Source organism: Parambassis ranga, chromosome 20 (assembly GCF_900634625.1).
Source record: "Parambassis ranga chromosome 20, fParRan2.1, whole genome shotgun sequence".
In the NCBI taxonomy this organism is placed as follows: Eukaryota; Metazoa; Chordata; class Actinopteri; family Ambassidae; genus Parambassis; species Parambassis ranga.
In genome coordinates this window covers 12378321-12396593 of record NC_041040.1, presented here as the reverse complement: position 1 = coordinate 12396593, position 18273 = coordinate 12378321, and the positions used below count along the sequence as shown (strand labels likewise).

General features: G+C 42.2%; 1 protein-coding gene across 4 annotated transcripts; it reads left to right on the top strand.

Annotated features, from left to right (window-relative positions):
* The first annotated feature begins 507 nt into the window (after positions 1–507).
* On the top strand, positions 508–18261 carry pde7a (phosphodiesterase 7A). 4 transcript variants are annotated; one of them, XM_028432897.1, is made up of 14 exons: positions 508–546; positions 632–1581; positions 10380–10440; positions 11878–11910; positions 13905–13994; positions 14566–14729; positions 14820–14883; positions 15274–15470; positions 15558–15689; positions 15786–15877; positions 15953–16097; positions 16190–16286; positions 16380–16460; positions 16553–18261. In XM_028432897.1, exons 2-14 carry the CDS (start codon positions 1444–1446, stop codon positions 16822–16824), a joined length of 1566 nt encoding a protein of 521 aa, XP_028288698.1. In that variant the 5' UTR covers positions 508–546; positions 632–1443; the 3' UTR covers positions 16825–18261. The 4 variants fall into 4 exon arrangements, with proteins under 4 accessions (XP_028288698.1, XP_028288700.1, XP_028288699.1 ...); XM_028432899.1 differs by lacking the exon at positions 11878–11910 and having other exon boundaries at positions 514–1581; positions 13908–13994; XM_028432898.1 differs by lacking the exon at positions 11878–11910 and having other exon boundaries at positions 514–1581.
* Positions 18262–18273: the final 12 nt, after the last annotated feature.

Below are 18273 nucleotides of genomic sequence, written 5' to 3'. Positions count from 1 at the left end.
ACGTTATCATGGAAAAAGTAAAATGTCAATTATTCTACAGAAATTGTGTGCAGACACAAAAACACCCAAACAAAGCCTGCTGGGCATAAAATGAATCAACCTCACACACATGTCCATGGGACCAAACTGCCACTGTTTGATCAAGTAGCAACATATTGCTCTATTTCCTAGGCTGTATTTCAAACTCCCGGTAAGTCTCAGCTCCCAAGTAGTATGAGTCATGAGAGGAAGGTAATCACAGGCAATGATGTGGACCGCTGCAGGGCAAGCCCCGTTGTGGAGGAATACCCTTGAGAAAGTCCACGCCGTCTGCAAACGACTGCTCATATAGGTCTTGGGATCGCCCTGGTCTCGCAGCCAATCATACTTGTCGTTCTATACTGCGTGAGCAGCATTCTCCAATCGGCGTTTCGAACACAAGCGCTGCCCTCACGCCATTGGTCAAATTTAGACAAGGGCGTTTTTTTTGCTCGCTCCAACAGCACCATCTCTGGCAGGTGGTGTGCGCTTTAAAAGCATACAGTAGGCTAATGTTTAGGACGATAGGTAGGTAGTTGTAGGGAAATAAACACACCTAAGGTTATTAATTTGTCATTTTTTTGGTTGATTGTTTTGTATTACGTGCCATTAGGTGTCATTTAAAGCCGCCGGGGTCGCAGTGAGTGAGATGAACGTCGGGGTTCCCCTTTCTGAGCCAGACACTTTGTGCTGTACGGGCAGCAGCAGCAGCAGCAGCAGCGGTGAATTAGACAACTGCTCCTTCATCATGCAGCTTCAGAAAAAAGACGGAAAAGCCCTGCACGCTGATTATGATATGTCGCCAGTGGTTTGAATGTGAACGAGAGAAAAGCTCCCGGAGCACGACTGACTGAGGTCTCACATCCTGGAGCTGCCTCACTTCATCCGCCGGGTGTTGCATAGAATATGTTATGTTGATGACATTTTTTGGAAGTGGTCGTGCCTTTTGTTTTCATATCGGGATATGTGATATGCGGATCTGCACGAAACGCCACGAAAGCCAAATAAGCGGACGTTTTTTCTGCTTTGAAAATGAGGAAGCGATTTCATAAAGACCCAGAAAATGGCAAGAAGGTCTCGTCGTCCGTGGGCCCGGATTTGAGTAAAATGAGAAGGAAAGGGGCAAATGCAACAGCGGCGTGAAAAAATTTCGTACAGAATGACACCAAATGAGGTAAAACGGTGGAAGTAGATGAGACACAGCATCAATGAAGGCGATCTGGACAAGTTTTGAGTCGCTCCTAATGAACAGAAATACTTTACGGCTCGATATCAGATCGTTTCCACAATATTGAAATATTTTTTTGCGGCTTGGGGAGATTTTCTATTTTACTAGTCATCTATTTTCGCATTGCATCTGTTATCTTTTTCATTATATATTTGATGTTTTTATATTTTTGATCCGGATCCAGCCCTGACTATTCAATGGAAGTATGTTATCAGCTGCCGGTTTTGCCTCTAGACAGGCCGGTTCCCAAGCATGTCCTCAGCCGGAGGGGAGCCATTAGTTTCAGCTCCAGCTCTTCTCTCTTCGGGGCTCCTGATCCAAGACAGCTGTCACAGGTAAAAAAAAACAAACATTTTACTTGTCTTAAACATTTTTTTTATCATTTAGTCACAGTGAGGTGGCGCTGGGGATCACACAGGCCTGAAAACCAGCTTCTTTTCAACAAATACATGAATAATCCACAGGAATCTTGCAGGTGGTTGCTGGAAATTTAGGCCCTAACACAGAGTGAGCACTCGTTTGCTCAGGCGCACACACACATTCTTATCTGTCAGACCTAAAACACACACACACACACACACACACACACAGCAAGCCATCTCCCTAAACCAACTTTGTGTATGTTGCACACAGATAAAGGCCTTCCTGACTTACCCTGTAGCCAGCAGTAACAGCGTAGTGGTGAAGTACATCAGTTTACTCCTGAGATGCATCTGAAGGAACGTGCTACAGTGTGTGTTTATGTTAATATTCTTTGACACTTTGACAGAAAAAAAACATAAATCATTGAGTCATGCTTGAGCTTCCTGCTTTCTTAGAGTCTTGAACACAAAAAAGTGCCTCTGGTAAAGCCTGCTGCTGTTTATTTTACCTGTTATGCAGCCACAACAACAGTCTTCATGTTGTTGGGTCACGCTCTGCTTGGCTCCTACAGCACAGAAAAACTGGTGCTGCACACTGAGTGTGTGTCTCAGATGGTGTACTATCTAATAGGGCCTTTTCCAGTGTAACCAGCTGTAAAAAGTTGTAGATCAAGTCATCATTAATAAACTATTTCCCTACTGTGTTAGATTTTTTTTCAAACTGGAGAAGCCTCATTACTCTTGATTATTAAGTATTTTTGGACACTAGTTGCTTATGAACTGAACAGTAGCTTCCACAAAGTTGAATGGCATCTGCCACCCTATTAACTAAGTCACAGTCTTTACTGTGAGCATTCTCTTCAATGGGCTGTCCATTAGTGCTTTGTGCTTGTTCCTGCTCCACATAACCATCCATGTGTGTCTGCGTAACCCCCTTCAAAAATCACTGCATAGACTTCACTATCAAAGGACCATCCTTCATCAGTAAATTAGAAATCAGCACCAGATCCATGTTGTGCTGCTCAGGTACAGTTGGCTTGATATCCACCTCTACTGTTGCACACTCAGTCAGGAGTGTGTGTAAATCTTTTGGTGAAAAGTCCATTCAGGAGAACATGGTACTATAGAAGACAGGGAAAGTTGTGGGAGGCCTTGTTTTTAAGTCACCCATTGGAAATAAACCTGTACGTGCACATCTTCAACTAATCCAAGGGACTCGGGCTGTCCTCTTGTTTCTTGTTGAGGTGAAAAACCACCATGGTCCACCTTGGACCTTGCATTTAAAAAAAAAAAAACCTGACCCAAAGGAAGGTTTCCTGGAGCGGTGGAGAGCATCCATCTAAACCTGTTCCTGCACGGCTTATTTATGGTTACATGCGTAGTGTGATGACGTTGGTTTTCATAATCCTTCTCATCAGTTGGCCAGTATGAAGTGTGCCATTACTATGTTCTTTTGTTGTGAAAAAGGGCATCGCTTGTACCAACAGCACAATTTGTAGTATTAAGAAAATCTTACAGTGAAACAATAACCATCAGAATAACATTTTTGTGGAGACATTGTTAAATCACACAAGGTGTGATGCAAAAATAACACGTCAACAGGTGGAGGTAAATAAAACTCCTCCTTTTCCCCCCACCTGAACATTTGCAGGTTTGAGTGAACATGCATACAGTAGTGTCACTCAGCCTTTTGTCACAGAATAATTACACTTATTATACAAATATTATGTTTTGGGCACTATTTATGACCGTAAGGGTGCATTTGTCCTTGGTGGCTGCTGTGTTTTTGTGTGTGGTTCCACAGGCCTGTTGTTTGTGGAAGCAGGGCTGGACTACCGTTGCAGAAAGAGGCAGTTAGGCATGTGCCTGGGCTCTGTGGGCAGTGGTTTGGCTTGCTGCCAGACTCACAGATGGCCGGAGTCTCAGTCTCTTTTCTTTCTCTGGCTATCTTGTTCCGCTCACTCACAAGCTCCCTCTCTTTCTTTCTCTTTCTCCCCACCCACCCCCCCCCCCCCGCAGATGAAGACATTTCCTCTTGTAAACAGAGGACGAAAGAGTAGGGTTGAAGGCACAACTAAGTTTCAGAAGAATATGTCACTGTGGTTATGGAATGCTTATGGTTGGGTGTAAATATGCTGTTGAAGAGGCGTTGAAAACAGCAATGGCATTAAATAAATGGGCTCATTTATCCATTACAATGCTGCCATTGTTTTTAGTACAATGTGTGTTGCTTGTTGATTAATTCCCAAGGTGCAGTGGAAGATGAGTTTGAATTTTGCCTGAATTATAGTAAAGCAAGCTGATTCCTGTTGGCTTCTCTTGAAGAGGAGAAGGGTAAACACATCGATGCACAATGAAAGGATCCTGAGTGCCAGACAGGGGGCAGGACACAGGCAAAGAGTCATGTGGTTCTCATCTAAACTATACAAATAAACACACATGCATTTCCACATTAGGACAGCTTGGCATAAGTGCACACATATTAAACATGGCAGAACTTCTGTGCCACCTGCAGTTGAATCCTTAAAACTGAGGCTGTGTTATGTATTACTTAAAAGAAAGTCAATAAACAGATGCACAGTATTGATGAGACTTGTGCAGTCACGTGGCTTTTGCTGATAATGGGAGGAAAGCAGCTTAGACTGGAAACGCTGATGCGCTGTCAGTGCACTTCGTCATATCACAGAGATATCATCAATAGTATGATGGCTACTAACCCCCAGATGGACTCCATCTCATTTTAGATGTTTAGACACAGGAGAGATGGGGATGATAGGGCTGAGCATAAGGGCGGGAGATAGCACTGTTTGTTCCATCCACACTATGAATGTTTCTGTGCAGAGATTGACAAGTAAATTCAGTACAGTGCTTCTTTCTGAGAGTCACTTTGTTGATTTTAACTGAACCGATAAGATTTTTTTTTTTTTTCTTCTGTGCGGTGCCATCAGATTGACGTCGTTTCAGGATGTGGTAAGAATGCTGAAGGAGCTGTTCAGACTCTGAGCCTGGTGTTTCACAACCGTTCACAAAAACTTTAACCCTTGTTGTGCCAAAATCTCACTTTCTTTTCTTGTTTCACTTTGTGTGAATGAGCTAGAATGCATGGTATTATATGCATTATAAAGTTAATAAAAAGCAGCCTGACTTGAAACACATGGACCCCCCTACCCCCCTTGTGTTTCTCTGCCTGTCTGTGTTTCTTTGTAAGAGGCCCCTCTTATCACATGACCATTCTGTTTTTGTGCTGCAGTGTCGAGTGCAATTGGCAAAGAGAATGTAGTTCCACACATCAACGCACCATCAGACATTATGTCCACTGCTCTGACTAAATATTAATCGTATAGGTCTGTGCACATGTGCTGCTACAGGAAGGTGGACTCTGCTTATTTGAACGCCAGATAAATTACACTTGTTGGTGACTTGGGTTTTGTTTGCCCTCCTCAGAAGTTTCCAAGGAGGGGGGCATTAAGCTGCCCCTGAGAAGCAATTAGAGCCTGGGGATGATGTTCGAAATGAATGAAATTCCTGTTCAGGGTAGACAGCCTGTGAGAATATGAAGCAAAACTCTCCCTCCCCCTCTTAGCTCTCCTTGTTTCATAGAGCGCTGCTGAAAGCACACGTATACAAGGCCTCTTAAAGCACTCTGTGTAAAAAAAAAAAAAAAAAAAAAAAAAAAAAAAAAAAAAAGGCTTAAATCATTTTATGACACTTTACCCACCAGTAAATAAAACACTGGTTGCAGATAAATTACTGCTCGACAAGCATGCTGCTTTGTTCCGTGACAACATTCAATCTCATTTGCTGGCTAAGGCATCTGGCCAAATCACCCCAGGCTTCTCTTTAAACCGAGAGCCCTCTCTCAAAAACTCACTGCAGCTGGAGCGTGTCACAGTGGACAGGGTGCTCATAAAACACTCTTCCAACAGGTAGACACTGTCTGGGGCTTTTGAGTACATGCAGGGAATAGTACACAAACACACTTGCTCTGAACCTGCCTGTGTTTACATCCTAGCACTCAGCATTCTGCTGGAATGTACCGTCCTACACGGCAGAGTACTGCAAGAGGTCATAACTCAGAAGGAAGCTTTCAGTTTGTGAAAGTGCGTTGAGTCCAGCTGCTTTTATCTGGGAAATTTACATGTGTGTGTGTGGTGTGTTTGTGTGCACTGCTTTGTTTCTGATGTCAGTTTATAGGAAAACTGCTGGCTTCCTCATTTGCTTGGCCTCAGATGACTTGCTGGCTGCAGTAAGCCTGTCCTCTGTTAAGACCCAAATGTAACAGTAATGGACATAATAAAGGCGGGTTTTACACCTGTGTTTGAAACGAGGAAGTGTGAGAGAATGCATGATTGAGCACTGGACTGTTGAAGGCTATTCAAAGGGTATCACACACTACAGTATCACACAGTCACAGTGCGGGTGTGACAAGTGCATGTTTGAACAATACTGCAACTAAGGAAGTGTACTTTAATTCAAATGCATACATTAGTCTGCTTTTGTTGATCAGACATCCCCACAGAGAGGAAAAAAAATGATTTTCAGGTCATTTAAGTCCATATTTTTGAAATTTTCTGCAATTATTGTTAGCATCTGTTTAACCAGAGGAGTCAAGATATGACAAACATTGAAGCCCTGGGGTTACTCACACAGCCAGGAGTATTGACATCAGGTCCTGACTTCAGAAATCTGAGTCTTCTGACCCTCAGGCAGCGAGACGAAGCCGAGATAAGAAACAGAGCCATATGTAAACGAGGCTTACATGGAATTGCAGAGAGCACAATGAGTGGTCTGTTATGGTAGCGCTAAACTCTAAACTGAATTTACCTTGTTTTCTCAATGCTGCAGGCAAACACCAACTGACTGCAAATCCAGGTGTTCAGTTGAATGCACCTAAAGGAGTTTTTGTCTAATATGTTAGACTTTATTAATGTCAAATGTTAACAACCCTGCTTACAACAGTTGTAGGTGCTAACAAATTAAATGTATCTAACATGCCTGTGTCAGATATTTGTGCAGGTTTGCCTGCAGCCAGTTTGCAGTATATTGTGGTTGTAATTTAAATGTTTTAGCTGTGCATACTTATTTCACTTTTTACTCATTATAAGTTTCTAGAGTTAAGTAACAAAGCATGTTGGTGGCAGAATAAGCTACTGTACTATTTAGCCATAAATTTTTCTTAATGATAACACTTGGACTGAGCAGGAGAGGTTTTTACAAAAGACCCACTGTACGTACTGCAGAAATTGGTAGAAATTTTAATCCCATTTGTGCTTTGTTTGATGCCTGAAGCTGTGGGTCAAATGCAAACTGACAACCAGCACAACTCCGCAGTGAAGCCAAAGCATAAGTTCTTGAAGCAGCAAGTTTTCTAATGGACGCGCTTGGCGCTTGCGCCAAGAATTGTTTTAGCAGATTCAAAAACAAAACTGGAAAAACGTAGTTTTGTTTTACCTTGGATGTTTTGTCTGTTTTTTTGTCCCTCACTCTGTAATCAGCTGGCACATTTCCATTAAGCTGGATACCTTTTCTGTGACGCACCTCTGAGTGTGAATGATAAGGACCTGTGATATGGGCAGTGTACCGCCCATGTTTTGTAGCAGGGAGATTGAAGTGAGATTCACAAATTCCTCAGATTAAAATGGTTGCAAGACCCACACTTAATGCAGATTTGTTTTTTAAACAAAGGAGTGAGTAAATTGCTCTTGCAGTGTTTTGTCAGCTTTTCTGCTGTTGGAAGGTTTTAATTCTTAAAGAGGTGCACAATCTGCATGCTGTGCTAATCAGTTTGCTGTAAGTTAGCATTAGAGTTTAGCCTTAAAAATGTTGCAGTTCTCTCAAACACACACACAGATTTTCAATGCTAATTGATGCTAATGTAAAACACTGCATGATATCATTTAATTAAGTATGCATCTGTGACGTGTTTTAATTTCTGCCTTTGACGTCACAGATCTCTTCCTTATCTCTCATTACCCTCGGCTCTCACACAGAGATGCCAGAAAGTCAAGTCTTACAAAATGACTCCAGTTCCTGTCAGACTGTAACAGTACAAGGGTTTTCATAGTGATTTGGCTCACTGAAGTATAGCTTGTGTGTTTTGTGGGCCGGACAATTTAAGGGTAAAAACATGGCTTCTGTTGACACTGAGAATGTGACATTGGCAAATTTCATTACATCCTCCTTCTTACCAGCTCACAAGGGAGCACATGCTAGTTGGTGCCAACTGGTGGCTGGCCCTGTGTGAGTGGGTGAGTTTGTATGTTTTCATCCAACTCTGGCCAAAAGGTTTGTATGGGCAAGTGTTGGCAGGGCTGGTCACTCTTCATTCCCAGCCCTAAAGTCAGCATTATACAGTTCCCACGCATGTTACAGGCAATACAACCCCCCCTACACACACACACACACACACACACAGAGGGCCCTTGCATACATACACAAAGTCTATAATGCTCACACTAAACACTGGTGCCGTGTGTAAACACAGAGTCCTGTTGACACTAAAATACAGCTTTGCACATTACCCACCCAGAGTCAAGCTGTTTGCTAGCTGGTAAAATATTAGCTTTGGATTGACGGCAGTCAGGAGCTTAGAGGACAGACATTGTCAGGTGTGTGTGTGAGATTCACTGTAAGCCTATGTATATGAAGTAATGAGTGTACAAGAAAGTACGTTTGTGTTTATGTCATTAAATGGTTGATATATCAAGCCCTAACTGCATTCTATAGTTATGATGAAAATTGCTTTCGTGCATCTTAAAAAAAGAGAGAGAGAAGCTGAGGAGAGTTGTTCAGGCTGAGTGAGGGATGGCTGGTATTAATAGGGTTTAACTGTCTCCCAGGCAGTGACAGGCTGGTTCAAACAAAGACTTTTTAAGCAGTCTGTCCTCGGCCATCATTTGGCTCCAAGTTGTTGAGTGAGTCAACCTGCCAGTTATGCAGGCTCCCTGTGGAATGGGTAACCCTATACAAGGGTAGCCCCAGAAGGGAGAGTGGAGAGTTGGCCTGGAGGGTGGCCAGGATGTGTGGAGTGCACAGAGAGGTGAGCCAACACCTCAGTGTTGCCCTGAGCAGCTGTTTGACTAGTGATGTTCCTGCTGCAGCTGGCACCTGAATATTGCTGCAGACACAAGTACGGTAGTTTGGCTGGAATCTCCTCACGTGCTTGAAAACTTCTGTTTTCTAAAGGAAATGTAATCGTATAAAATTATTAATAATATACTAAAAAAAGTTTTATACTCCTGTGTTTTGGTGCATTTATAAACCTGTCACATGTTCAAAAGAAGCACGTGCATTTAAATGCTTTTACTTTCAGGAAATGATTATCTGATTTGGTGCATCAGAGAACACATGCACAGAGTACAAGCAGTGACAATTGTACACCAGTAGAAATGTGTGTAGTGGATTAGTATTCAGTCTCAATCTACAACTTCGGTCTGGTTGCAAGTGTATTTTTATGCTCACGAGAGGCACGGAAACACTCCTGTTCCTTGATAGGAAACAGTTGTAATTGTCTCATGGAGTGCACTGTGTGTAAATGTGTTTGTCCATTCTGGCCCATCATAGTCCACCACTTTAGTGCAAATGTGTATTTTTAGGATAACAGAAGCCAACAACAAAAACCCAACACAAAGGCATTAGTTGCAAAGTACTCTTAAGTGGTTTCTGATGTTATTTGCTCATCATGCTCACACTGCTTTTGCCCTGCATTCAGAAAGAGTCTTCATTCTTTTTGTGTTTCCTTGGCACACACTGTCACAGGGGAAAAAGTCTTAATCAAATGTCCAAATCTAGATTTAGATAGGCTTTCATTTAATAAACAGTTAGCAGATGGCCCCTAAACTTGACAGTCATGTAGCTGCCAGATGGTTTGAGTTTAGATTATAAGATTGATGTTGCAAAGAACAAAATACAAATTGAAGCAAAATGAGCTTGAAAAACTCTATTCAGCAATGGTATTTACTTGTTGCAACCGTCCTGGTTGTCATTTCTACAAAACTTAATTTAAATAGAAATTCAAATTCATTTAAATTGCATTCACCATTTGATGTCACACAGAGAAGTTTTTTCCCCTATACATACTGTTTAATCTCTCTACTTCCTGGTGTGCTTTAAAGGAACAACATGTGGTAAAGGTTCTCTACAATGTAGGGTGCTGTTAATTCAGTTAAGTAACTTGAAGCTACTTTCATTCTGATGTTCTATCATTACACATAATAGACATAGAATTAAAAGGGTCATTAAAACATTGTAGGAGCATCATAAGGAGAGTTGGGTGAGTCCTACCTCGACTGTTGTGCAAACTACCTACAGTGGATATCTGAACACAATGCATAGAAGTATGAAACATGGTAACTACCATGTAAATAACTGTTACTTCCTAATAAAAAACTATTTATTACATATTATACCCCTAAACCGGTTAAAAAAAAACTTTGGAGGGAGCTAATGTAATTAATTTCAATGCGTGTTTGTGTCAATGTGTGTGTTCACATCGCACATGTGTTTCTCACATGACTGATAGCAGTGCCCTATCAGGCTGACGATATGGAGCTGGAGCATGTTTATCAGTAACAGCAGTGTATACACATACTGCAGATTAGGACCAACAGTAGCAGCATTGCGCCACCTTCCACTTCTGAAGTTCTGTGTACATGTTAAAAAAGAAAATGCCTGTATTATTAAACATAGTTTGTTACATCACACACACATTTCTGTAATAATATCAGCCATACATTGGTACAAACTTTGAACAGTTCAATTTTTCTCTGCAGAGACGAGGGGCCATCTCCTACGACAGCTCTGACCAGACAGCGCTGTACATTCGTATGCTAGGTAAGTGTTTCCCCACTCTCAGTGCATACGCACGCATACACACACACACACACACACACACACTTTCACTAGACACACATTCACACACTTTCCAGACATCAGAAGGTTCATCTCTTCCATGATCATGTCCATTTCTTAATACACAGTGGCTTAAAAAAGCAGTGGGATGAGGAAATGGATGGATCAGGAATGGAGTGAGATGTGGAGATTATAAAGAGATGGGCACGCACTAACATGCACATCCACTCAATCCCTGGCCCTTTTCTAATCACTCAATCACAGAATGCTCAGGTTATGTATGTGAATCTGTAGTGTTGAGACTTTTAAGTTTGATCAGATTTGTTACAAGCACAGGATTTCATTTGAAACCTAAGCAGGCTAACGGTTCTTTGAGTGTATTTTATGTGCATTCGCCTGTGTGTATAGTATATATACTGCATGTGTGTGTCCATTTGCTCTCGGGGATCCTAAAAGGGATGAGCAGTGTATAAAATGGATGAAAAGGTGGATGCTCCGGCAAACAGATGGAGATGTAGGAAGCAGTCAGATCAGATGTGGCTTCCCAGTCAATAGGTTTATTGGGGGTAAAGGTGCAGTTACGGTCTGGTTATACCCTTCAGGTCTGCCTGACACACATGGATGCAACTTTTGTCTTTGGTCTTGTGAATTTAGATGAGAAGTAGCAGCAACAAAAAGACATTTGATTATAACGTTTCACTGTCAGCATGTTAGGCTGAATATGCAGAGGCCATGAAGCTGTTGGGGCACTGTAGGGTCTTTGTTTATTATAATTTTCACATTATTATGCTATGCGTGCCTAGTCACTGTAACAACAATTTATGGAGCTGACTGAAAGAGGTTTAGCATTTAAAAAAAAATATATAATAATTTTACTTGACTAAGTGTGATGTCTCATACGTCACCAACATAAAGTATCTGTCTTCGTAGATTTTATGTTAAATTGAGTGTGAGGAGAGGCACACTAATGCAGACTGGTGTTTGCCTGGGCCAAGGGTTCAGTCTGCCAAGTTAATGCTGATGTGCTTTCAAATAGCAGGACTCAGAGCTTTAGCCACATCAGTTATAATGACATGACCTACATCCACCCCAGAGCGCCAGCACTAATGCACCGTAGGGGAAACATGGACTCTGTGACACTCAAAGCACACTAATCACACACATACACACACACACACACACTCACACAGACAGACACAGATGTACTGGCACATGCAACTGCAGATGTAACAGATGTGTACACACATACTGACTAAGAGTGCATGAATTTTTTCTTTTTTTTCTTTTAATTGGTCATAATTTATGTCTTGCATGTGAAATGCCACTGGTAGTTTCACATTCATTTGAAAAACTTTACAAACAGCTTTTCAAAATAATGTTGCCTTGAATAGTAATTCTTAGTTTTTGGTATTTTGATAGGAGCTTGTGTAGTATTCAAACAGCTGTTTGCAAGTAAGTAATGTGCTGGTCGTGGGAACACAACTGTGTGACTGCTTTTTAATCCTGATGCACACACACACACACACACACAGACACACAACACATTCTGAAGTGCCATGCTGGAAACATACCATTGCACTGTTTATTTAGCACCTTGATCAGTATACTGCCATACAGAGTCTTGCCAAGTGTTGCCTGGAACGACACACTCGCATTTTACTGCATCAGTGTCACCATCCTGTCACCTCACTGACGCTATCACTGCTCCTGACTGCAGTTTACAAGCAGGCCGGCTGCCGTCTGTTGGGTCTGAGTCTGGAGCCGCTCCCTGTTCCTCTGCCTGACTACTAAAAACAGTCATAGACTGACTATAGATCACTTTCAGTGGCTCTGAGTACTAATAGTAGAGCAATCTGTCCTGACATGGCATTGCATGCTCAGCTGTTTGATTGATCTATCTATCTGTTGAATTTCCTCTTCTGGGACATGGGAGTGTATGTTTGTATGTGACTGCGCCCGCACATGGATATTACATGTCAGTGAAAAATGGTATTTCCAAATCTGTTGCTCGTCTTAGTTTGCTGGGAGTACCAAAATGATGGGTTTTACCAGCACAGAGACTTAATGCCCTTCATGTCAATGTGGATTTTTTTTTTGTGAAAAGCTGAGACATCAAGTGTTTAAAAAAATGCTATTGTTTGTAAAATTAACACTTTAATTTTTGTGATTGCAAACATTTTACTGATTATAAAATGAATACTAAATCTGGTGTATGCTATTTGGTGGTAAACATGTCAGTGTCCCCTCAAACTGGATAGTCATGATATTCTGGCTGTAAAATCCGGATGCTAACACCCATTCATTCACAATAGATCCATAGGAGACAAAAGTCTATGCAGAGTTGGAGCAGTTGATAATGTTGCCGAGCAACACTGAGCATTCTAGCCCTTTTGAGCTAACATGTTAGCATGCGACTGCTGTTCGATACTAAACCTGACATTTCACATCTCACCTCCAGCTCTTCAGGCAGAAAAGGCAACCTTTCTCATCCAGACTTGTTTAATCTTTATTTTTTCCACTACAAAGTATTGCTGACATCACTGCACATTGTTGCACCACAGTCTTTGTTTTATTTACATCTACTTTCCCATGAGATTACATGGCATCATGTGAGTTGCACCCTCTGGCAGGATAATCTTAATAATATCCCTTAGTGCTGCCATGATTTATATATCCGGTACCGTGTGCTGAAAGAGTTTTTCTTTTAAAGATTTTACCAAAAAATAAAATGCTCAGTTTGCAAAGTGACTTGCAGCTGTGGTGATGAATTGAAATAATGAGTATTTACTAAAGCTGAAGTTTTTTTTCTCTCTGATCTCAGACATGCACACATATACTAGAGGATATTATTAAAGGTTTTTGTGCCAGAAGGAAGAATCAGAGGTGAGATTTTAATTGTCACCTCTAATATTTCATCAGTAGTATGCTAGCTAACGGTAGCTTATGTTTACTGTTGCTTGGCAACAACATCCACTGCTCCCTCTCCTTGTATGCCTCTTTCAGTGGTTCTTGTAAAAGTACTGCGAGCAATCAGAATCATTCTGATTTTTACATCCGAAATATTAAACATGCAACATAATTGGAGACTGCGCAATATGTCTGCAGTCAGTTTGGGAGACGTATAAACAGCTCACATTACCCGATAATCTTAGCACAACCACAATCCCAAACAAGGTCACCACATAATTCTCCACGTCAGGAACAATGAATCAAGGGATTAATTGCCCAAAACTCCAGCAGGTGGCAACAAGAATTTATATGTAATTTATGGAAATAATATCAGCAAAATCTCAATTGGTGAGTTGTGTGGTAAAGCCCATCCTGGTGGCACTTAAGCAAGACAAATTCCAGCATATAAACAGAACAGTTTGTACCTAGTACTGGGCAGAGCACATTTCTTTTCACGCAGTATGAACCTTGAGGAAATAAGTGCTGATTTCTTCTAGGAGATGTGAGAGTGAGAAGTCAAGTTGGATTTGAACCAGAACGAAGAAGCTCCCACCCATACCTGTGCATTGACTTCCGAACTCTTCACAGTGAGTATGAATCACAGCCCAGTCACCTTTCTGATAACAACAGTCCTTATCAAACTGCTTTGTTCCTTTCCAGCTTATCAGATGTATGTGCACAGCTTTCATGCAGTATTTCACATGACCGGGTGTGTCCGGCTGCATTATTGAACGTTTGTGGGTAAAACTGTGATAAAATGAGCACATAAAACCGTCACAAAGAAGTAGTGTGATTGTGACATTTTGACACAAAAGTAATCCTACCTTATGCTGATGTGTTTCCGGACAGCAGCCACAGTTTATTCAGACACTGTGCCTGTGCCTGTGTGTGTGGGTTAGGGTGTGTGTGAGAGAGACCACTGACAAAGCATGTCTGCTGTGTGATCCCAGACGAAAGGCTTACGAGTGGGCGGCTGTGTCAGCAGTGACTGTTTGTACATCGCTGTGCTAGTGTCGGATCCCCACCAAGCTTATCCGAGCGAAATGATTCTCCAAGCCTAATGAGCTTTTTGCAAATAAATGTGTCCAAAAAAAAATGGTTGTCTGTGTCACAAGTTGCATGTTTTGTTAAAATATTTATGTTGGTCTGTGTGTGCAGCACGGCTCAGCTGTGTGTCCACGTCAGCCAGCTCTGGTCCTGAAAGGCGGGTCCACAGACTACTCAGCTTCCAGAGATACCTGCACTCGTCCCGCCTGCTGCGGGGAGTCCCCCAGCAGATCCCCCTCCACATCCTTGATGAAGATTACACTGGACAGGCTCGAGTATGACATCTACCTTTTAGAAATCAAGACATTTGGTCTTTGGTAAGACTTGACATCTGTATCTCTGCTTCTCTCTTCTCTCTTTTGTAGTGCATGCTGGAAAAAGTCGGGAACTGGAATTTTGACATTTTCCTCTTTGATAAGTTGACGAATGGTGAGTAAAATATGATCCAGTTTACTGTTAGGACATTGTTTTAAAGTTGTATTTTATTGCTGAGAAAATCACTGTCATATAACTTAACTATCTAAACAGTGGAGTGGTGGAGAAAATAAAACTAGTGCAATGTAATCTGGGAAAATTGATCTGTAAATTTAGTGTCATCTGTGCTTTACCACTGGTGCCACCTAATGGAAGGTCAGCATGGCAGAGCATGAATCTATGATTTTACTCAGAACATCATTGACACTACCTTATTTAACATCACATGAATTTTAAAAGGAAGAGTCAGGAGTGTGTTTTAAACTGAAGCAAAAGCTGCCAGAGTGCAGTTACTTTGTATTTAATTAAAACGTGTCACGCTCACGCTGACTGTGTCCTCTCTAGGAAACAGTCTGATCACTCTGACCTTCCACCTGCTGAACCAGTATGGCCTGGTGGAGCTCTTCCGGCTGGACATGGTCAAACTGTGGAGGTTTTTGGTCATGGTTCAAGAGGACTACCACAGTGACAACCCATACCACAACGCTGTCCACGCTGCAGATGTCACACAGGCCATGTACTGCTACCTTCGGGAACCCTTGGTGAGACGTGCAGCTTTTTTTACTCGGGCTGTTACTCGGCTTCATACTGCTGGTTTGTCCTACTAATTGTGGCTTTTTGTCATGCAGCTTGCAAAGTCTTTGACCTCGTATGACATCCTACTGGGAATCCTTGCAGCTGCCACTCATGACCTAGATCATCCTGGGGTCAACCAGCCTTTTCTCATCAAGACTGACCACTATCTAGCCACACTCTATAGAGTAAGACACTCACTCTTTGCCCTGTTATCCAGTTATCAATCAGCTGCAGTAGAATATATCATAGATGAAGGATAACGCCCTGTTTTTAACCCACAGAATACCTCAGTTCTGGAAAACCACCACTGGAAGTCAGCAGTGGGTCTGTTTAGAGAGACTGGGCTGTTCTCCCATTTGCCTGCTGAGGACAGGTCAGTCTGACACTGAAATGCTGAAAGCTACACACCAGGAACATTTGTGTTAAATTAATGTATTTTACACCTCAGTCTGAGCATGGAGAGGGAATTGGGCTCCTTAATCCTGGCCACGGACATCAGCAGACAGAACGACTACCTGTCCAGGTTTCGTGTGCACCTGGACCAGGAGGACCTGTGCTTAAGCAACTATAGCCACCGTCACTTCATCCTGCAGGTTGGTTTAAACCTCCTCTGTCATTTGGAAACACACAGGTCCAGCACCTCAGCGGGCTCTTATTTTGTGTTTGCTTCCACCCTGCCGTACAGATGGCTCTGAAGTGTGCAGACATCTGTAACCCCTGCAGACCCTGGGAGCTGAGCAAACAGTGGAGTGAGAGAGTGACAGAGGAGTTCTTCCAACAAGGTATCTGTCTGTTCTTTATTTGCTTTGCTCTTTTTTTTTCTTTTGCCATGAAAAAAGTTCATATGTAAATTCTGTGTGTAATATTTTGTGCAGGAGACATTGAGAAGAAGCACAAACTTGAAGTCAGCCCACTTTGCGATAGACAGAAGAACACAGTTGGCAACATTCAAATAGGCAAGTTTTGTTGGATATTTCTCGTTTTTATCTGTTATTTAAAGCCCGCATTATATATCCAGCCTAATCTGCCACGTTTCCTCACCCTTCAGGCTTTATTACATATGTGGCAGAGCCACTGTTTGCAGAGTGGGCCCGTTTCTCCGACACACGTCTGTCCCAGACCATGCTCGGCCACATGGGGCTGAACAAGGCAAGCTGGAGCGGCCTGCAGCAGGAACAAACCCCCGTGTCCGAGGAGGCAGAGGCCAGCATAGCCGGCACAGACACAGAAGGCGCCGCTGTACGAAGGGACAGCACCACAGCTACAGCCACAGGAGGAACCAGCTCCAAAGAAATACCTCAGGGAAGCAGTGAATCCTGACACTCCTTGTGTGCCCTTTCACCCGAACCTCCTGACCCCTGCCCCCGGCCTCAGGGCCTCACCACACACTGATCCTAACACCTTTTTTTTATGTTTTGTTGCTTTGGCCTCCCATCTTGATAAACCACTGATTTTATTTAATTTATTTAATTTTTAATCCTCGTTTTTTTGGCATAGAGCAATACATAGATACCTCATTTGGCTACTGCTGTGTTTTCTTTAATTTGCTTTATTTTATTTATTTGTCCACTGTAGTTTTGACATTACTGACTGAACACACCACTGTTTTTGTTGGTGAACCTTACGGGGAAAGCAGTATAAGAACTGAAGAAGACATTTTTTTCTGGTATTTTGAAGTGCCATTTGAAAACAAAAGATCCTGAAGAATGATCTGAACTGAAATCAACGGAGACAACTGGAGTATTCAGACCTGAGACCCTCCCAAGACATTAAGATGCCGTGTTGCATTTGTATTGAAGATTCTTCCTCATGTAAAAACAACAAAAAAAAAATGTGACAAGCCCAGTCCTTTTGCTGCCTCTATGAAGACTGTTTACGCATCTCTTCGTTTTTGTTGTTTCTTTCCCTTGAACTGAAGTGAAATCATGTCGGCTCCACGGTTTGCCTTCGAAGCACAGATGTGAAGAACCACTCATTTGAACTGTCATCCCACTGTCGAAGCCATGAGCAGAACCTTATTCAGACACACCAGATTGCCATAAACAGCTCCACCTGTGCTACCATGTGTTCTTGCACTCCCAAATAAGTGATGCCGTTGGATGTGCAGCTTCGTCTCCGTGACTTCTCAACGGAAATTATCTGGTGATGTTTCATCTGGTCTTGGAGGAGAGCTTCCCTGCCAGACAACAGGAGACTGGTCAGTCACTGCACATGCATTATCACCTGGAACTCCACGCAACTCGACTCGCTCAGGGTTTTGCCAGTCTCTGTTTTGTTTTTAGAGGGAGAGAGAAGGGGAAGAGGTGACTGAGGAAGAGGCGAGGTTTTATTTTTTGGCTCGGATCTATTGAAAGAGACTCCCTCTCAACAGAATGTCTCTCACAGCCACACAAAACCTAAAGGACTGCTCAACTGATGCCTTATACCTATGCACAAACTATGCTAAGTGACCAAACCAACTCTTGTTCCCATCAAGTGCATGGTGTGCTTGTCTTTGAATGCACTGTCCAATCCCTTTGCCTTTTTTGTTTTGAGGAACAACTCCAGCTGTCCTTTTTTTCTTTTTGTATGGAAACAAAATGGTCGAGTGAATTTGAACATTCCATTCTTTGTTTGGTTTGTCTACTTTGATTCTGTATAGTGGCACAAAAATTGTGTTTGTTTAAACATTTTGAGATAACAGGTGCTTTTCTTACTTTAGCTGTTTTGTATTTTGCTGTAAGTGCTGTAAGACTGTTGATAAAACTGTTTACAATTTGTTGCGACAGC

Coding starts and splice junctions, on each gene's coding strand:
- pde7a (XM_028432897.1), top strand. CDS start 1,444: ATGGAAGTATGTTATCAGCTGCCGGTTTTGCCTCTAGACAGGCCGGTT. Junction 10,441..11,877: donor GCTGTACATTCGTATGCTAG/GTAAGTGTTTCC, acceptor GTATTTTGATAG/GAGCTTGTGTAGTATTCAAA. Junction 15,690..15,785: donor ATCTAGCCACACTCTATAGA/GTAAGACACTCA, acceptor TTTAACCCACAG/AATACCTCAGTTCTGGAAAA.